Source organism: Malaclemys terrapin, chromosome 3 (assembly GCF_027887155.1).
Source record: "Malaclemys terrapin pileata isolate rMalTer1 chromosome 3, rMalTer1.hap1, whole genome shotgun sequence".
NCBI lineage: Eukaryota > Metazoa > Chordata > Testudines > Emydidae > Malaclemys > Malaclemys terrapin.
Genome location: NC_071507.1, coordinates 40,810,264 through 40,828,604, shown reverse-complemented (window position 1 = coordinate 40,828,604; position 18,341 = coordinate 40,810,264). Strand labels below are relative to the sequence as shown.

The following is an 18,341-nucleotide window of genomic DNA, read 5'->3' as shown; positions in this document are numbered from 1 at the left end:
TATCGACGAAAGCCAGCTGGCTAAGGCTATATCAATATGTATCAGACTGAAGTGATTTTGGCTGGTTAGGGGAAGCAACTGGGGGACATGGCAAGGATAATATTTGCCTTCTTGACTGAGAGTGTGTGTCTGCATTTGCTTGTTTAGCGATTGCAATCTTGCTACTAGATGATCAGGTAGCAGCAACATCTGTGATTTTTTTCTATTATGAAAAAAATAGAAAAAATCAAGAGCTTAAATCATTTGTTTTGGATGCACACCTTACTACTCACCCATACTATAGCAGAATGCAACCCTGAGCCTACTCCTCCCAGCTAGCCCTTTAGAGTTCTTCTGCCTAGCTCCATTCAGAAGCATCTCAAACAAAACAAACCTTCACAACAAAAAGTCCTTTTCTCCCCAGCTGTCTTTAGTGGGGTGCGTTTTCCCCAGAGCTCTGCCACTGTTTGGAGACAGCGTAAAAACAATTCAGTCTCATTCTCCCTGCCCCGGGAAAGGTTAGCAGGCAATTCTCTTCCTGTCAGTGTCTCTCCCTGTTATGAGGGAAGAAGTAGATTATATGGTGCGCTCCTTCTTGGAACTTGTCATGGTTGGCTGAGAAAGGGTGGAGCAGGACACTACAAGGCTCCTGGTCCCAGGCCAAAAAGAGACAGTAGCCTGGGATGTTTCCAGACTGTCTGTTACCCTGGGACCAGGAGTCATGCTCTCACCATCTGCTTCTGTCATTTCCAAGCCTCTGTCTCCTGCAGAACTCCTGGGTCCAAGTAACTTGGCCCCTGTGAGTCTATCCCCTTACACATACCTTTTTGTCTCTGAGATTAGGTTACTGCAGTGTGCTATACATTGGGCTCCATCATAAATCAATCTAGACAGTGAAGAGGGTACAGAATTCAGTACCCTGCTTATTAAAACTCATATCTCTGTAAGCATATTACACTAATGCTGTTTTATATACACTAGATTTTTATTTTACTGGATGGAATTTAAGGTGGTCTGCTTGACCTTTTGAGCTCTAGCTGGCCTGAGGCCTACCTGAGACACCACCCTTCGCCCTGTGCCACAACTGCAGTCAGAAGAGGTTGTGCCAGAATGTTCTCTGAGATAGGTTCTCTACATAGGTACTCCCTCCTGCATCCAAAGTAGCTTGAAGCTGTTGCTTTTCAAAGCAAAGCACATCTCTTCATTCTTCCTCTTGGAGAAAGAGAACTAGGAGAGGGATGTGTGTGTGTGTGTGGCTAGTGTTGGCTGAGGGGGAAGAGTTAGTGAAATTGACAGAGTTCTAAATATTGTGTGTCAGACTCCACCCGTCTTATGCACAGTGGAGGATAGGTCCATCAATGGCTATTAGCCAAGATGGTCAGGAACGCATCCCTGTGCTCTGGGTGTCCTGAATCCTCTGTTTGCCAGAAGCTGGAATGGGATGACAGGGGATGGATCACTTGATAATTGCCCTGTTCTATTCATTTCCTTTGAAGCATCTGGCATCTGCCACTATTGGAAGAGAGGATACTGGGGTTAGATTGACCACTGGTCCCACCCAGTATGATCATTCTTAAGTGTAGCACCTTATTCAACGCGTAGTTCTATTGAGGCTGTTATGGAGTAAATGTGGCAGACTCTGGCCCTGTAATTTTTCAGTGCTGTCTGTGGGCTTGCCTAGATGGCGAGTTTGTGCTTGGCAAGCTGGGGGTAAATCTACAGCACACTAGTATGCGGTGCGCTACCTGGCCACATGGAGCCTGCTACTGTGCACTATGCATGGCTGCGGTACCACATAGCCAGTGGGCCACATGCTCGTGCACTTTCGATTTCCACCCCAGCATGCAGTGGGCTAATTCTGTCCAAACAAGCTCAGTATATTCATGTACCTGCTCATTTTCCCTAAATAAATAAGGCATTTTAATGAGTCAACTTCAGTGTTAAAGTTTTCATGAGAAATAAGTTCACGGTTGACAGATGGAATAGTATTGTGTAGGGAGGAATAAGTTTTACAGTGCAGAAGTTTAAAACGGGTTATTAACCTATGCATAAAATGTTTTATTAAACTTCTTTTCTCCCAACACCATTTCACCTTGAATCTTTGTGAAACCATAAAATGAACAATATTTATATCATCATAATTACATCTCTTGCCATTTTCCACTTGATTTTGAAGAGACAATTGTTTTCTGACAGATTATGGTAACTACATTTCTGGGGTCTCAGCTGGCATTCCTTCATGCACGCTGAAAGGTCCAGCACTGCAGCACTCCTCCTTCTATGTCCATTAATGCTGCTTGGAATGCCAAAGGTCACAGTATAAGACAGTAGTGGGAAATGGCCCTTTTCCTGACTGGCTGAGCATGTTACCTTCAGGACAGAATGCTTTTTCAGGGTCACGAATGCCCAGGACTCAGTGCATGCAGGTGAGACATGGCCATACTACACATAACACACTACCACAGCTGCATGAGCCCACACACCCCTTCCACCAACACTCAAATCTCTCTACACTGCAATAGAACACCTGTGAATGGCCCTTGTCAGCGGGACTCCAGCCTGTCTGCATGTCTATACTGCAACTTTATAGCCCCCAGCCGGACTCCAAGTCAGCTGACACAGGACAGCTGCGGGTGTTTTATTGTAGTGTAGACATATCCTCAGACTTGAGCTCAGACCCAGGGTCCTAGAACCCTTCGATGAGTGGAGGGTTCGATCCCAAGTCAAGCCGGGACCCAGGTTTCAAGCTCTATTGCTTTGCAGTATAGATGTAGCCCTCACCCATGACTCAGGTCCTGGGAGTCTGCCAAAAGTATCCCACAATCCTATGGGCCAACTTCCTTTGTCCTCTCTATCTCAAGAATTGCCAATTGACTCCAGGAAAACAAAAGCAAGCCCCTTATTGTAATGCAGCACTCAGTCAGAGTTTAACCCTTCCATTGTTTTCTGACCGCAGAGCTGCAAACACACCTTCAGAGAAGCTTCTGTGTTTGTAATGGAGACTGAACAGAAGATGCCCTTCGCAAAGGTCTCTGCTTCATGGCTGTTTTGCTGGCCCCCCACCAGAGATTCACCAAAATGTGGCTGGAGCACAGCCAGATTTTGGTGAATCTCTGGTGTGAGGCCAGCAAAATGGATTTTACTAAGAGTACTAGGAATGACTAGGGTCAATGGTGAACTTTTCACGCTGCACTGTGGATGCCAGAGCCCTGACTTCGAGCCCAGAGTAGAAAAGTCTTAATCTAGACTTTACCAGTGTAGATACTCAGCCCCAAATTCTCTAATCCTGGGTCTACTGAGTTGAATCCCATTAACACCGGGCTTACATTGCAATAGAAGCATACCCTTTTTTCCTACACAAGACCTGAAGTATGGGTAACCTATGCTGGGGAAATAAGGGGGCTCTTTATGCCTCCTCGCTCCTCTATGTGGGCACAAAGTGGCTTATGACTGTGCCAAAAGTTGTCACTGAAAAATGAGAATGAATTTTTGATGAGTATTTTGCATTATTCACCCAATTCTAATCTGCTGTTTTACAGAAATTAAAAGGCATTTAATTTGACTTCAAGCTGCTCCTATGTTGACAATTTTGTATCCACCAGATACAGAAACTAAATTTGAACCTTTATGTTTAATGATCAGTGTAGTGTATATAAACATTAGTGCAGCTTTTTTAGACACAATACTGTTGTTCATTCAATTCCTTTACTTAGAGTAATTCCCAGGCAGGAAAAGAAGATTCTACATACAGTAGAGACAGCCTCTGGGAAGGGCGAGGGGTTGTGAGACTAACCATATCACTTTTATATTTATATATACACAGAATTCTTTGCATGAGTGAGTGATCTCTTAAACTCAGTCCTCAAGATAATCACTTCAAACTGAATTATGATGCTTCATTTCATACTGCCAAAGCTATGTGCCCTAGGCAGTGCAATCATTATGGTGAACCTTTAGAGGGGGAATAGTAGTTTGTATTCAACCACATTACTACTAATTGTCTGAAAATTCTCTTCTGAAATTTTAGCTTTCCTCCATGATTACAAGACCCAGAATTTTCTTAAGAGTGAAGCACTTTACAGAAGAGAAGGCATTGAGAATTGGCAACTCACTTCAGTGATTTCTGAGAGGGTGCCAGTCTCTGTAATCCATCTTTAGGCTTTCCTCCCTTTGTTGATTACTCCTGGGGGAATTCTAATTCTGTGCATGCACAGTGGTGCAATGTACCCCCCAGATTTCTTTGCAGAAAAATGACTTTTTGACAGGGAAGGTGCAAGAGCTGTCACGCACCACTCCCTAGCTGTGGAGGTACCTCATTTCAGGCACCCAACACAGAACTACAGCAGGAAGTGAAGAAGACTTGCTTATTGTCAGTGCAAAACTAAGTAAGTAAATGGGGGGCGGGGGGGGGGGGGGGAGAGAGAACAGCACTTATAGTAAAGAGCAAATGTGATTCTTTACCACAAGTAGAGCTTGTTATAAGATGTCACATCTTAAATTGAGTAGTCTTAGAATGTCCTTTACAGTAGATACAGACCCCTAAGAACTATTTTCTTTGAACATATTTATTAGACTGCCAAAAGTTTCCACATCAGCAGAAAATTAGACAAAATAAGGACTGAGTTAAATACAGTTGCTAAAGTACATTCATGGTATTATACTTGAAACTGTAAGCCAGAAGATGTAAGTTAGTACAAGTAAACAAAACTGCAAAGTTATGAAAATACCCTCTTTCATTTACAATTTGGGTGTGGGGGTAACAACTTTATTCTGGAAAGGAAACAGTGAATTGGGGAGACTATATTTGTTCTTGAAAAACGGTCAAGAGTACCTTCAACTAGATACTGCTTTACAGTGATTATGAATGTGTTTGATGTTTTAAAACATTGCACTTCAGCCCAGAGAGCATAGGGTTTTTTCCCCCCAGGAGGCTAGGCAGTGTTTATATTTATCTACACTAATATTTTAGATTAGAGATTTTACAATGGAATGACTTTTGAACAAGGCAGTTCTGTTTCAAATTTCCACATCCTTATACCATCTGTCCTACTTGTAAACACAATGAGCACTTTCAAGGGAAGTTCCTGTATAGTTTTTTAAAAAACTAAACTAAAGGACAAAGGCTTGCAGACTATTCCATGTTTTCTAATGTAAGTACATAATGCTACACCATGTGGAGTGCTTTCTGAAGGGCTACTGCCACATCTTCACCAAAATAGACTTTGGTAAATACCTTCTCTTTTGTATAGGCAAGTTGCATAGGCTATCAGTACAGACAATAGATTAAGAGTGTGTAGTTAAAATTCTTTGTTGGGGGGGGGGGGGGGGGGGAGGGGAGGAAGCTCTCTAAACCAATCTCCTCCCCAAAACATTTCACATCAATTCAACCCCTTTAGGCAACTAAATATAGCCTCCCACCAGGAAAAGAGGGAGGTTCTTACGTTGGTGGCCAACATATTGTAAAAGCCTAGGGAGGACAAGGCAATTTGTAGTTTTCACCCATGTTAGCAGACCAAAGTAAATCCTAGGCCTGGCATATGCTGAAAATTTAGGCTGATTTAACTACATAGCTTAGAGGTGTGAATCTACATCTCTCAGGAGTGTGAATTTAAATCAACCTAAACCCCAGTGTAGACAGCACTAGGTCAACGGAAAAATTCCACCTCTCAAAAAAATTTACCACATTACCTACCATGAAGAACACACACTAGTGAAGACAGGGTTGTAGATTGTAATATGCTATGGAACTCAGGAGTCTGAGCATTAGATTTCTTGGTCCACTGAAATGTACATTACCACAAGACAATTCAGATTTTATCTAGTTGAACAACAAGCAGGCAGCAGCATACCTTTATTTAGAGGCTCATTGCCAGTGAGCAGGGAAACAGTGTACAAATCACAGAAGCCCTAAAGAGTTGTCACCGGGATACTGCAGTGGTTACCAGCCTCTAGCATAGCACATCAATTTATAGCAGTTTAGAACAAGTAGTTTAATCCCACATTATAATTCAGCATTTAAAGACCCACAAACTACTATTGATTAAGTTGTTTTAGAATGAATCAAAGTTAGTTTTATTTGCAGCTATACTGGGACCTGCTGATCAATCACAAGTTTCAAGTGTTTCCTTTGCAGCCTCCATTCAGTCCCACTGGGTGATTCTGTCCTGCTCAGGGATCACACTCCAGTTGGGCGAGGGCTCATCCCGGGCCAGCCAGTCAAAGTCATCCACCAGGTTCCAGTTGTTCCTGCCTCTGTCCAGCCCGGAGGACTCGTAGTCGCCCTCGATGCCTGGGTAGCTCCAGGTGTAGGGGGCGAAGCGGACGCCACGGCAGTCCTCCACGATAGCCCGGCTGGTCACCTGCACGTAGATCCGGGTGTCCCGGGTGCGGTGGGTGCGGAGCTGCTGGCAAGCCAGGACCAGGAGGCAGTCACTACACCCGTCCACCAGCACCGAGGTGGAGACGGGCCCACAGAGCACGGTGCAGCCCCGGCAGTCCCGTACCCGGAGTGTGTTGGGGTTGCCGCGGAGCAGCACGCGGCAGTCGCTCAGGTCGACCAGGAGCACGTCGCGCTGCAGCAGCTCCGAGGGGCCGAGCTCCAGCGTCTGGGCCTCGGCCTGGCTGAAGCCGCACAGCGGGGGGCCGCTCCCTTCGCCCTCCGCGGGCAGCTGGCCGGCCGGGGCGGCAGGCGGGGCGGACTCCGCGGGCAGCTGGCCGGCCGGGGCGGCAGGCGGGGCGGACTCCGCCTCCTTCCTGCGGGCCCGGAAGGCGAATCGCTTCTTGGGCTGCAGCTGCTGGCGCTTGGCCGTCAGGGCCCCCTGGAGCCGGCTCAGCGCCTCCTGCGCCTGCCGCACCTCGTACGGCGCCAGGAAGCGGACGCTGTCGGTGAGGAGCTTCTGCAGCCCTTGCAGCCGGGCAGCCGCCTCCTCCAGCGACTCGGGCCGGCCCGTCACCTCCTCCGCCTCCTCCTCCTCCGCCTGGCCCGGGCCGGGCCCCAGCAGCGCCTCGATGGCCGCCCGCTCCCGGGAGAAGGCGGCCACGAAGAACCCGCTCTGCTCCTCCTGCACCGCCTGGGCCGCCTTCTCCTGCCGCCGCCGCTCCGCTTCCCGCTGCCGCTCCGCCTCCCGCCGCTGCAGCCGCTCCGGCACCGCCGCAGCCCGCGGCCCCAGTGGGGCAACGCCGCCGCCAGAAGCTGCCGGAGCCCGCTCTGCAGCTGCTGCCTCCATCTTCTCCCCCGTCCCGCTGCTCCGCCTCTCACTAAGCGGCCTGCTCATTGGCTGCCGGCACCCCGGCCTGGGTCCCCGCCCTCGATTGGCGGCCGGCCTTTCAGGAGGGGGGGTGGGCGTGGCCTCGCGTGTTTTTAAAGGGGCCGGCGCCTCTCTGCGGGAAGGGTGAGTCTCCGCATTAGACGTGCCCGCCTGTGGGTTTGTTGTTATTGGGCTTCCGAAATTAGAGTCAGGCCGTAAATAACCCCGCGTGACCCCCTCCCCCACTCACCCGCGCGCGCGGGGCCGGTCCCCTGCTGAGCCTGGCGCAGGAGGAGGCCGCGCGACCAGTAGCAGCAGGTGCGCGCGCTACTCGCCGGCAGCGCGGCGTGGCCCTGCTCCTCCGCCCGGCAGGGGGGCAGCCTCGGCCGCGCCAGGCTTCGCCCGTCAGGACAGACCCCGCGGGGGTGACGGAGCTTCGGCTCCCCCCTCTGGCTGGTCCCTTCCTTCTACGGGCTGCGGTCCCCAAGCCGGGGCCTTCCTGCCCCGCTGCAGCAGCGGCCCCTCCTCCCCCCCACGCGGGGGAGGGAGTCTGCTGAGAGCAGCCGTAGGGCAGTGGGCCTGGGACGGGTCCCTAGGAAGGCTGGGGCTGCGCGTCAGGCGTGGGCCGGGGTAACCCAACACCAGGAGCAGTAAGGGGCCAGGGCCAGAGCCGAAATAACCCTGACATTGTCTGCCCTGCCCCCGCAGCCTGTTCCCTCCACACAGCCTCTTCCGTTCGCCTGTCGGTTCGCTTTGAAGATGGGCTGCAGGGAGGTTTTCTTCCCACTTCCTGTTTTCTTACTTCCATGACTTGTAAATAATTTGTGGTCTGAGGCTTTGTCGTGACTAGAATGTATTTGACGTTCAAAATAAAATCTGGCCTAAGCGAGTGATGGCTGCCCACTGAATTATGTTATTTTTATTGTGAATTTCTGTGTATTATTAAGGTCTTGGCCCTATAGACTACAAAGAGGAAGACCTGGGCTGTGCCCCTGAAGGAACTTACAAAATAAATGGACAGGTATTAAAAGTACTGTCAAAATTAAGACAGAGTACACTGGATACGTAGGTCTTAAGGAGGCTCCAGTATCAAAGTGGTATAGATAAGACAAACCTTGGTAGTACTTCCTGTACTGAATTTCATTTGGTGCAGATATGTGGTGCTGGCTGATTGTAGTACACATGCTCCTCAGAACTATTCCTAGGGATCAAGTGACTTTTTCAAACAGTCAAATTTTAAAATGGAGTATTTGGATGCATAAATAAACAGGGATCTAAGTAGCCATTTATATGTGTAAATGCTCGGTTTGACTGCACCATTGCAGTTGTGTTTTTCATGATTGTGCATCTGACTTCTAGATTGTCTGTTTTATTCAAAAGGGAAGGGTACAGGTGAAGGGTGTGCATGTGGGTCCTAATGTGTTTAGAGGTAAGAAGCTGTTGGAAAAATTTAGACCTACCAAGGATTTCTCTCACTCTGTTTCTTAAATTTATTTCACAGTCAAGGCATATTTTTAAAGTATGTTTGCTGAAGCTACAGAAATAAAGTAAGCCTGCTGGCTTCACAGTAGAAATATAGTCAGCTGTCTCTGTGAGTTGGCAATTCTCAGCAGAACATATATTTTTTTGGTTAAACTAATGTTCTATAACACAAAGGAAGTTTATATAGTATGAGGAAGATTGCTTTATAAAACAATAAATCTTAATGCCTGTTCAATTCTACCATTTGCCATCTTCCTCTTTGCATGTAGAAAATGCATAAAATAAACAATTATCAAATCCCCCCAACAACCTTAGAAACAATCCATTAAAATGAAAATGTGAAATATTCAGAGAAAGTGGTCTGGGTTTGATATTTTTTATTTGGACAATATCTGTTTTTTATCTGCTATAACTGATTGCCTGTTACAGTTAGGAGTGGGCATTGAATCTTCTTTGTAAGCTATAATATTTTGTTTATTGGAGAGACTGGGTTTGATTTTTGTGTCAAAAGTAAAATTACAGTATTAGCTTCTAGGGAGTATTTGTTTGGGACCTTGCAGGTAGTAAAGACAGTCCATTTTGGACCATGGAGGAAGAGGCAGTAAAGAAGGAAGGCAGTGAAATGCCCTTCTTTCTTGTTTTGCAAAAGCTTAAGTTTTTAAGCAAAAAGAAGAACAGGAGTACTTGTGGCACCTTAGAGACTAACAAATTTATTAGAGCATAAGCTTTCGTGGACTACAGCCCACTTCTTCGGATAGCATCCGAAGAAGTGGGCTGTAGTCCACGAAAGCTTATGCTCTAATAAATTTGTTAGTCTCTAAGGTGCCACAAGTACTCCTGTTCTTCTTTTTGCGGATACAGACTAACACGGCTGTTACTCTGAAACCTAAGTTTTTAAGGGTTCTGCATTGCAATGGAGAGGGGGTATTGGTGGAATAACTTTGATGTTATGATTTAAAAATTGAAGGATGAATGTTTGTCTAGTAAGATAAGTACTTCACAGCAGGTTTGTAAGCATGGGGCGAAAGTAACACAGTAATTGCAGTGGAGTCACATTGCTTTCTTGTAATTGATTTCCAGCATACCAGAGGTAATAGTCTATTCAGATGGAATATAGAAGGGTAATGTAGTGTTTAATGCATTCCAGCACTTAGCTATCTCAACACCGCAAAGTTAATGGGTCCAGAATTCTGCTTGTAAAGGAAGAACATAAGAGTTTTTGAATCTTATAAGAAATATCTCTTAGGCTTTGGAAAAGGAGAGTGCTGACTCATGAAAACTAGAAAGAAATTCTGAAAGCCTCTCATTTCCCCCGTTTTGTAGGAATTATGTCAGTATAAAACATAAGTTAACCGAAATACATCAAGATGTCCTAGAGAGACACTTATGCCAATTAACAGCAGAAACAAATCCATCCCTGGTGTAACTGCTGTGGAGTTACATCAGACATTAATTCGGTGCAATGAGCTTAGTGTAAATATAAATAAAATTTTCCTTCAGCATTGTTATTTTTTCTTGTTTCTGTTATTAAAAATAAGAGGTAGATGTATGTTGTGTCACATGACAGGCAGAGTTTCCTACCTTATGCTCTCACTGATGTAGGCAACACAAATAATGCAAGTGTACAATGATGAAAGCACTTATCTATGAACATGATAACTTTGACAAAAAACAGTTTTGTCCCATTTCTCAGCATCTCAGGAGAGAGCTTTTGAGAATGCTGTATTGAAGTCTCAAGTTACGAATACTTCATTACCTTTACCAAAATTGTGTACAATCAATTGTTTTGTGCTAGAGGAAATGTCAGAAATAACCAGACACTAAATTACATTTGTCAAAATACATTAAATAAGTACTTGTGATTCAATATAATTTTTTATTGTTGACTCATAAAACTTGATAATCTTACCGGGGAGCTTCCTGCAGTTTACTGATGGTACAAAGTAGCAAGAGCCAACTGTATTTGTGAGTATGAGATTCACATAGAGAATGGAATTTTTTTGACTCTGTTAAGCCACACAAATGATCTATGGTGTTAAGAGGCTAACCAAAGTACTTTTGTACCAGTGAGTTACATGGATATCAGAGGGTGACACTGTAGACTAGTAATGAAAGATTACAGAGAAAGGAGCAACAAAATCCTTTCCTTCAATTTTCTCATCTAGAAGTTACAACTTTCCTTTCCTCATTTAGAATTTCAGGTTTCAGTAAATAATTATTAGTACAGTATTTTTTGTAGGAGCACCGAGAAACTCAAACTTTTCCCGTTATTCAGACCTGTCTGTGACATCTCTAATTAAGGTTGCACTTTCTATTTTAAGCCCCTGCTTTCTGTTTATAACATTGCCAGACTTTAACCATTTGAGTTGAAATTTTCCATGCTTGTTCTTTGCCTCGGACTGAATTTTGGGGGGAATTTTCAGCAAAAACAGTTTAGCTGTTTCTGAGACCATGGTTGGCAAAACTACCTATTTTTCTCTAATCTTATTTTTTTGTAACTGTTTCATTGAAGAGTTCTAGCAGCTTCATGCTTTTGAGTGGGGAACTTGAAATTTGGCAGGTGGATGGGCCTGTGGTTAGGAAGACGCCTTTTGTTATCTCTTTTTGACAATTCTGACTTGGTTTAGTTCTAAGCTTCTGAAATTACTGAGCATGTGCAAATAGCAGAGCTTTTTAGATGCTGCTGAAGTCTTTGAACATTCTGTTAACCACAAAGCTGTCGGTGCTTTAGACAGACCTTCATCTGTACTGAGCATGCACCAGCCCTATGGAGCTCTTAAATGTCACTTGTTTTAAACATGCTCCCAGGCCCTGCTTAATCTTTATCACATTGTTACAGATATAGACCATTATCTACATTTGAAATGCTTTGATTTGTTTTTTTTGATTTATTGATTCATGGCCTCTTGAAGAAAGAACTAGTGAACAGAGAAATACGTTAAAATGTTGATTCCACTAGTACAAAAATATTAGACTATGTCCTTTGTGCACATTAATTTGGATAACAATTAATCGAGGTTACATTTTTTTAGGGAAATATGTTCTTAAAAATTAACCTTAAGGTAACAACGCTCTTGCTTTTGGGTAAGAAAGTCATTATGGGTATGTCTACACTGCAGCTGGGAATAAGCCTCCCAGCCTGGGGAAGACAGATTTGGGGGCTTGAATTAGCATGCTAAAAATAGCAGTGTGGACACTGAGGCTTGGGCCCTCAAGACTAGGGGGTCGGGTGGGCTTGAGAGTCTGAGCTGCAGCCTGACCAACAACGTCCACACTGCTATTAACTCAAGTCCTGCTGGTGTGAGTCTGTCTACCGGGGCTTGGAGGCTCTTTCCCAGCTGCAGGGCCCAATTCTCTCCTCAGTTACCCTGGTACAATTACTACTGAAATCAGTGGAAGTTGCATCCCTTTATTTGAAGGGAGAATTAGGTCCTGGGTTCAAGTTTCATGTAAGAAGTTGAGTTCATAATTTGCCACTATTTCTGTGCCATAATGTTCAGGTGAAAATTAAAGATTGCATTGCACTTTCGTCACTACTTAAAAACTATAGGGAATAACTCTATAAATCTGTCCAACAGTATCTGTCTGTCAAATAGGATTGTTTTATCCAAGACCCAAAGCTGCCCCACCAAGGAACACGGATAATGTGGCGCTGTGTGGGCATAGGAGTCCTGCGTTGTTCTGAGTCTAGGGTTGGGGCATGACAGTGTGTGAATTGCTGATGGCTGCATAATGGATGCTGCATTGGTCTACACAACCATTGCACTACAAGGGTCTGATTCCAGTTTACACTAAGGCCCTTTTACACAGCTCTGGAACTCTGATGGGGCCTTAAAGTGAGCATATGAATTATATTTAAACTCACTTTAAGACCTTTTTACACCGCACACTTTACATACTTTAAAAGGGCCTTACTGAAAATGAGAATCAGCCCCCTAGTACATAACACATTATTGAAAGCACTTTTGGGTACTTTGCATGTGAAAAGCTCTATATAAAACTAAAATTCTATTCTATTTTAATGCAGTTTCATATTTTGTTTTGTAAATATAATTTATTAAATCTTTTCAAAAAGCCAAAGTGATCACATGATAGAAGCAATTATAAAGACAGTTCCTGCCAGCATATGTATAATTAGGATATTGTGTTAACATTTCCATTATTAATACCTGTTTCCAGAATTTTTAAATTCATTATAATTCACTGTGAGCTGAGGTCTCCCCCTGGAAGCACTTTTTTTTTCTTTATTCCTCAAGGGATAGAGACTTCAAACCCTTCTATTGGTCCTGTTGACACCCTGATTTTTCCCACTTTGTTCTCTTCCTTTTGGATATGTATATCTTTGTCTGTGTAATGTACGCTTGAGGGATAGGTCCATCCCCACTGGTTCTTACTAATCAAGTTTCTGTTTCTATGTCTGCATGGCCAGTCATGTGATTCTTATGTTTTGGCTCTGCAGAGACAATGTAATGAAGAGGAATATGCCCTAGCCTTTTCCACATTACTTTTTGTATTTTCTCCTGAGAAGCCCTGCGCTCCAGTAGTTCGTTTTGGTGAAGGTGACTTTAATGTACGCTGCTTTTTCAATCAACTAGAATGTGACACTAGGATTTGACATAGGATACCTATTTGTGCTGCTTTTAATGTTTTAGGGTTTCTGTTTATATTTCTAATTTAAAAGGATTTAAAATTAAAACTAAATACTGAGGGCCAAATTTTTTTCTGATATAAACAGGTGGAACTTAACTGAATCAAATGGAGTTGAATTTAAAATGTTGCAGGTCATTAGTCTGTAATATGGGCAACTCCCTTCTAATTTAATTTAATTTAATAATGGAGATATCCCATCTCCTAGAACTGGAAGGGACCTTGAAAGGTCATTGAGTCCAGCCCCCTGCCTTCACTAGCAGGACCAAGTACTGATTTTGCCCCAGATTCCCAAGTGGCCCCCTCAAGGATTGAACTCACAACCCTGGGTTTAGCAGGCCAATGCTCAAACCACTGAGCTATCCCTCCCCCCCATATATTGGAAATTTGAAAAAAACCCTAAAAGAGTGAATCTGAAAACTGTCTACTGTCTATTCCCATTACATAAGTAGTTCCATTGATTTCAAGTCTGGCTCTTGCTGCTTTTCATTCTGATTTTTATTATGCATAGGGAACAGAGTGGCTTAGATTCTCCAGTGCAACAGTGAAAGCTCTCACAGGTACTGTAGATAAGCCATAAAAAGCCTAAATTGCTAGATAAAATTAGATGAGTGGTAATGGGTTATGAAATCTTTCACATGTGGGTCCTTGGTTTAATCTGGCCTCAGTAATGACTGAAAGTAGTTACCAATTTACTATTGGTTTCTGTATGGAATACATGAAATTCAGCCTAGTTTCTAGTGGTGAAAACCATCATCACAATATTACCTGGCAACATGATGATATCATTGAAGAAGCCAAGGATTGAATTGGAATCAAGACTGCTCTATGCTTTTAGCCCTAGAAGTGTTTTTTCTTGTCAAGGAGCATCAGCAGGGCAATATGGGAAAGATTGCATTATTACCTCCCATGCTGTAGTGAATAATGGTAGACTAGAGATTTAGCATTCTGTGGATTAAACTTTTAGTTCTTGTTATTTAGCACTTAAATTCAGTTAATTTTTGAAATCAGACTTTACCTGTACATTTAGTGTTATGAAATTTTAAACATTTGTACCACTGTTGAAACCCTTTATAAATAAAAATAATCTAGTATCTTCCATTTTATTATAGAGTTTTAAGTGGCAAACATTATATTAAGACTGAAATTCCACTTTTGTTGTAAACCTGTGTTTCACATGCTCAAATCTCTTTCAAAATGTTTGAGGTGAAACTTCATGTTTGCAGGAAGGGAGTTAGCACAGATCTGGGGCTTAGCAAAGGTCTGGAAGACACAAGATGTGTTTCTGTTCCTGGCACTGACTCGCTGTGTGATTAAGTTGGTTAATTCCCAAATTTTTAATTATCTCTGCTAATTTTGAGTGCCCAACTTGTGATACCTGGGGACTGATTTTCAGATACTGAGCTCCTGCAGTTCCCACTTCAACTGGAATGAGTGCGCAGCTCCTCTGAAAATTTGGTCTTAGGTGTCTAAAGCTGAGCATCCAAAAACGTAGGCATGCAAAACCAGAGGCAACTTTTGAATGTTTGCCCCTAAACTTCTCTGCTACAGTTTCTCCTTCTGTAAAATAGTTAGAATATTCATCTGCTTTATAGGTGTGTTGTGAAGGTTAGCTAATTGTCTCATTTGTAAAGCACTTTGAGATCCTTGGTTGATAGACTTGATAAGTACGAAGTAGTCATATATTTGGTCTCAACTAAAGATTGTGTTTTGAATATCTAACCTTTTGTTAAATAATGAAGACAATGTCAAGGCATTTATTTATAAATAAATAAGACCCAACCTCCATGCCACTATCTTAAATGCAGGTTCCATATCATGCATGTGGAACAGATTGGCCCTACTGCAGTATTTTTCAAGGTAGTGCTATCATGAAACATAGATTGTCCGGTAGCTTCACATCTCCATTTACAGGGATTACACAATGATTCTCTGCTATAAAAGCTGAAAAAGATAAGAGATGTGTGGCTCATTGAGAGCTAGTTATCATACTTGGCTCAAAACAATGGCCCAATCTTGCATAGTTTTTTACAGGAAAAAATTTCTTACTTTTTTTTTTTTTTTGCCTGAACAAGGACTGGGCCAGAATAAAGTGTAGGGATTGGGTCAGAAAAGTACAGTTTCTTTTGTCTGCCAATGTTTGTTTAATTCTATAGAGCCCAATGTTGCAACCCTTATTCATGTTGAGTAGTACTTGAAGTCAATGGGACTTTACATGTGACTACATGGTTCATGTGTGTGCGCACTGGGCCTCAGCCTAGAGCAGTGGTCCCCAACCTTTTTCGTCTGGCAGGCGCCAGACGACGAGCCATGGAGGATCATGGCAGTGGACAAGCATCTGCCGAAATGCCGCCGACAAGTGGCGTCAATAGGCGTCGCCACCGAAATACTGCAGGCAAGCAGCGTCATCGAGAGGTGTCGCTGCTGAAATGACACCGAAAATCGGCGGCTTCTCGGCGGATGCCTGACGGCCAGTACGCGGGTGCACTTAGATGCCCCGGTGGGCGCCATGGCGGGGACCCCTGGCCTAGAGGATTCTGTCTTTTAATGAAAGCCTTAAGATCCATTGAAGACCTCTGAGAATTTATGGGCCAAATCCCCTGGCACTTCTGGAGCAAGGGCCAGGGTAAACCCTGTGTCCCAGATGGAAGAATTAGAAGGGAAGCTCTCAAGTAAAAAGATGCAGTTTCTATTTTCCTCAGGATTATTCTCGCTTAGGAGAGAAAAGGATCCAAAATAATTTAGCAGTGGAAGTATACTACAGCAATTACTACTTTGCATTTATTCAAAAGTATCAAAATGACTTAAAGGTAGGTAAGTGATATTGTTCTCTTTTAACAAGTGGTGAAACTGAGGTCAGTGTGATTGTGAGCCAAATTTTCGAAAGTGGCCTTTAATTTTGAATGGTTCCATTTCTGGCTGCACAACTTCAGGCACATTGGTCCTGATTTTCAGAAGAGTTGAACACCTAAAACTCCAATTGTGAGCAGCTCGTGCTCAGCACCTCTGAAAAGATACTGTGTTAATAGAGGGAATCATAAGTACCTAGATAATTTGGAAATGAGGGCTTAGGTGTTTGCAGTTGGACACCCAAAAATAGAGGCCACTAATAAAACTTGGACCTAGGTGATGTACCCATGATCTCTCACTGAATCAGTGGGAGAGTCAGAAATGAACACAGGATTTCTTTTGACTCCCATTATCTACTGATGTTGCCTCCCTTTTATTTAATGTCTTTCCTGCTACAATTCTACTCAACAGCAGGTGCTCCATCATGTGTCTGCTTTTTTGTTGCAACCCACTGGTGCTTAGCTTCTGAATTACACCTTTAATATTGCCTACTTGAGCTACATCCTGAACGGTGTACATCCTATGTCAAATGCTGATTGTGCCTTTGCTGTGGTGGGCCCTAAGATGTGGAACTTGTTCCGCCTTGGCCTCTATTCCAATCCGTTACCCTCACAGGTCATTTTTAAATATCTTACATCTTTTTTTCCAAATTTCTTTTGTATTACTTTTACATAACTGTTGTTGGCCTCTTATGTGCTTATATCCTTATGCTTTTCCTATTTTCCCCTAGGCGGTCAGTGTTTTAAGGAGGATGCTTTTATTCATTCTCTCACTGTAGTTTTATGTGTTTGTTTATTTTATTTGCCAATTAAAAGGAGTACTTGTCCATTGCTGTAGGTATTTTTTGATGATCCTTAAATGTACAATTGTGAAAGAGATTCTTCCAGTAATCAGCCTTGAGCCATTAATGGTGATAGTCACAACAACCAGCAATAAAACTGTGGCAAAAAACATGCTTAAGCTATCTGGCCAAAGCCTTACTAGTCCTTTGCAGCTAGAGAAAATAACATGGCCCTTGCAGTATGCCCTGAACTTCAATACATTCTGACTATTTCAGACATTCAGGGGAGGGGAGGGAGTTCCAAAACTAAGGGGGCCTCCTGGTTAACACCCTGTCAGCAGCCCCCTCTCTCTTACAGTAGTGGGGCTCTAGCTCAGGTGCCCCCACTGATACAATTTTGACAGTATAGTACAGGGAGAGAGATGGTCTCTCCAGTAAGTGGCATCTAGGTTAAGTAGGGCTTTCCAGGTTAAAATCAACATTTTAAATTCTACCTATTATTTAACAAGTAGCCAGTGTAGATCCAAAACCATGAGTATAATGAGCTCATGGCAAGATATCTAAATTAGCTGCTGAGCCCTGCACCAGCATCAGTCTCTGGATAGATTTAAAATGTAGTCCCATCTAGAGCACGTTGGAGCAGTCTAATCTGGAGGTGGCAAAGGTGCGGAAGACAACTGCAAAATCTAAATCTGATAGAAACAGTTTCAATTTTTTAGCTGCGTATAATGGGCAGAGTAGGGAGGGGACAAATCTGATTTGGTTGTAGTTGCTGCCTGATCTTCTGATAGCTTGGAATCTAGCCAGACTCCTAGACTCTGCACCTGTTCCACACATGATCAACATCAACAATTTGCCTAATTCAGGCAGGCAGAAATTATCTTTGCCATCTCTTCTGGTTGTTTCCTCTAACAACCAACATCAGTCTAGTCTAAGCAGATAGCTCTCATCCACTAAGATAACACTGCTCTACAGCCAAAATGCTTCTGAAATAAATGTAGTCAAACTTTACTAATTCTGGGTTACTGAGAACGAAAATGATGCTTAAAATTGTTGATTGGCTCTAATTTTCAAGATATGTTATTGGGTCAGTATATACGACCCTTGACTTGGGAATGGCGGAGGATAAGTGAGTTATAAAGGGAAGGGATCTCAGTTTAAACCAGAAATGACTAAAATACATTTTTGACTGGATCTATGAATAAATCTATGACTGGGTTTGGACAGTACTTGCTTTTTAGGCAAAACAATGAATGATGCAATCTGAAGCTGGTATTGCATCATACATGATATGAATTGCATCATGTTATTCCTAGAAGTCATGGATGATGCAATCATAACGAAGCTTACATCAC

General features: G+C 43.4%; 2 protein-coding genes across 3 annotated transcripts in view; one reads left to right on the top strand and one right to left on the bottom strand.

Moving 5' to 3' along the window:
- Nucleotides 1-4,526: 4,526 nt before the first annotated feature.
- Nucleotides 4,527-7,253, bottom strand: TBCC (tubulin folding cofactor C). The gene has a single exon (XM_054024476.1). The coding sequence runs from the start codon at nucleotides 7,251-7,253 to the stop codon at nucleotides 6,120-6,122; it is 1,134 nt and encodes a 377-aa protein (XP_053880451.1). The 3' UTR covers nucleotides 4,527-6,119.
- A 19-nt stretch (nucleotides 7,254-7,272) lies between these two features.
- BICRAL (BICRA like chromatin remodeling complex associated protein) overlaps nucleotides 7,273-18,341 on the top strand; it is a 68,350-nt gene continuing 57,281 nt past the window's right edge. The window contains exons 1-2 of one of the 2 annotated variants that reach the window (XM_054024471.1): nucleotides 7,273-7,370; nucleotides 8,174-8,247. The gene's annotated coding sequence lies outside the window, so the exon portion shown is untranslated. The remainder of the gene's footprint in view (nucleotides 7,371-8,173; nucleotides 8,248-18,341) is intronic. The other variant, XM_054024470.1, reaches the window with a different exon arrangement.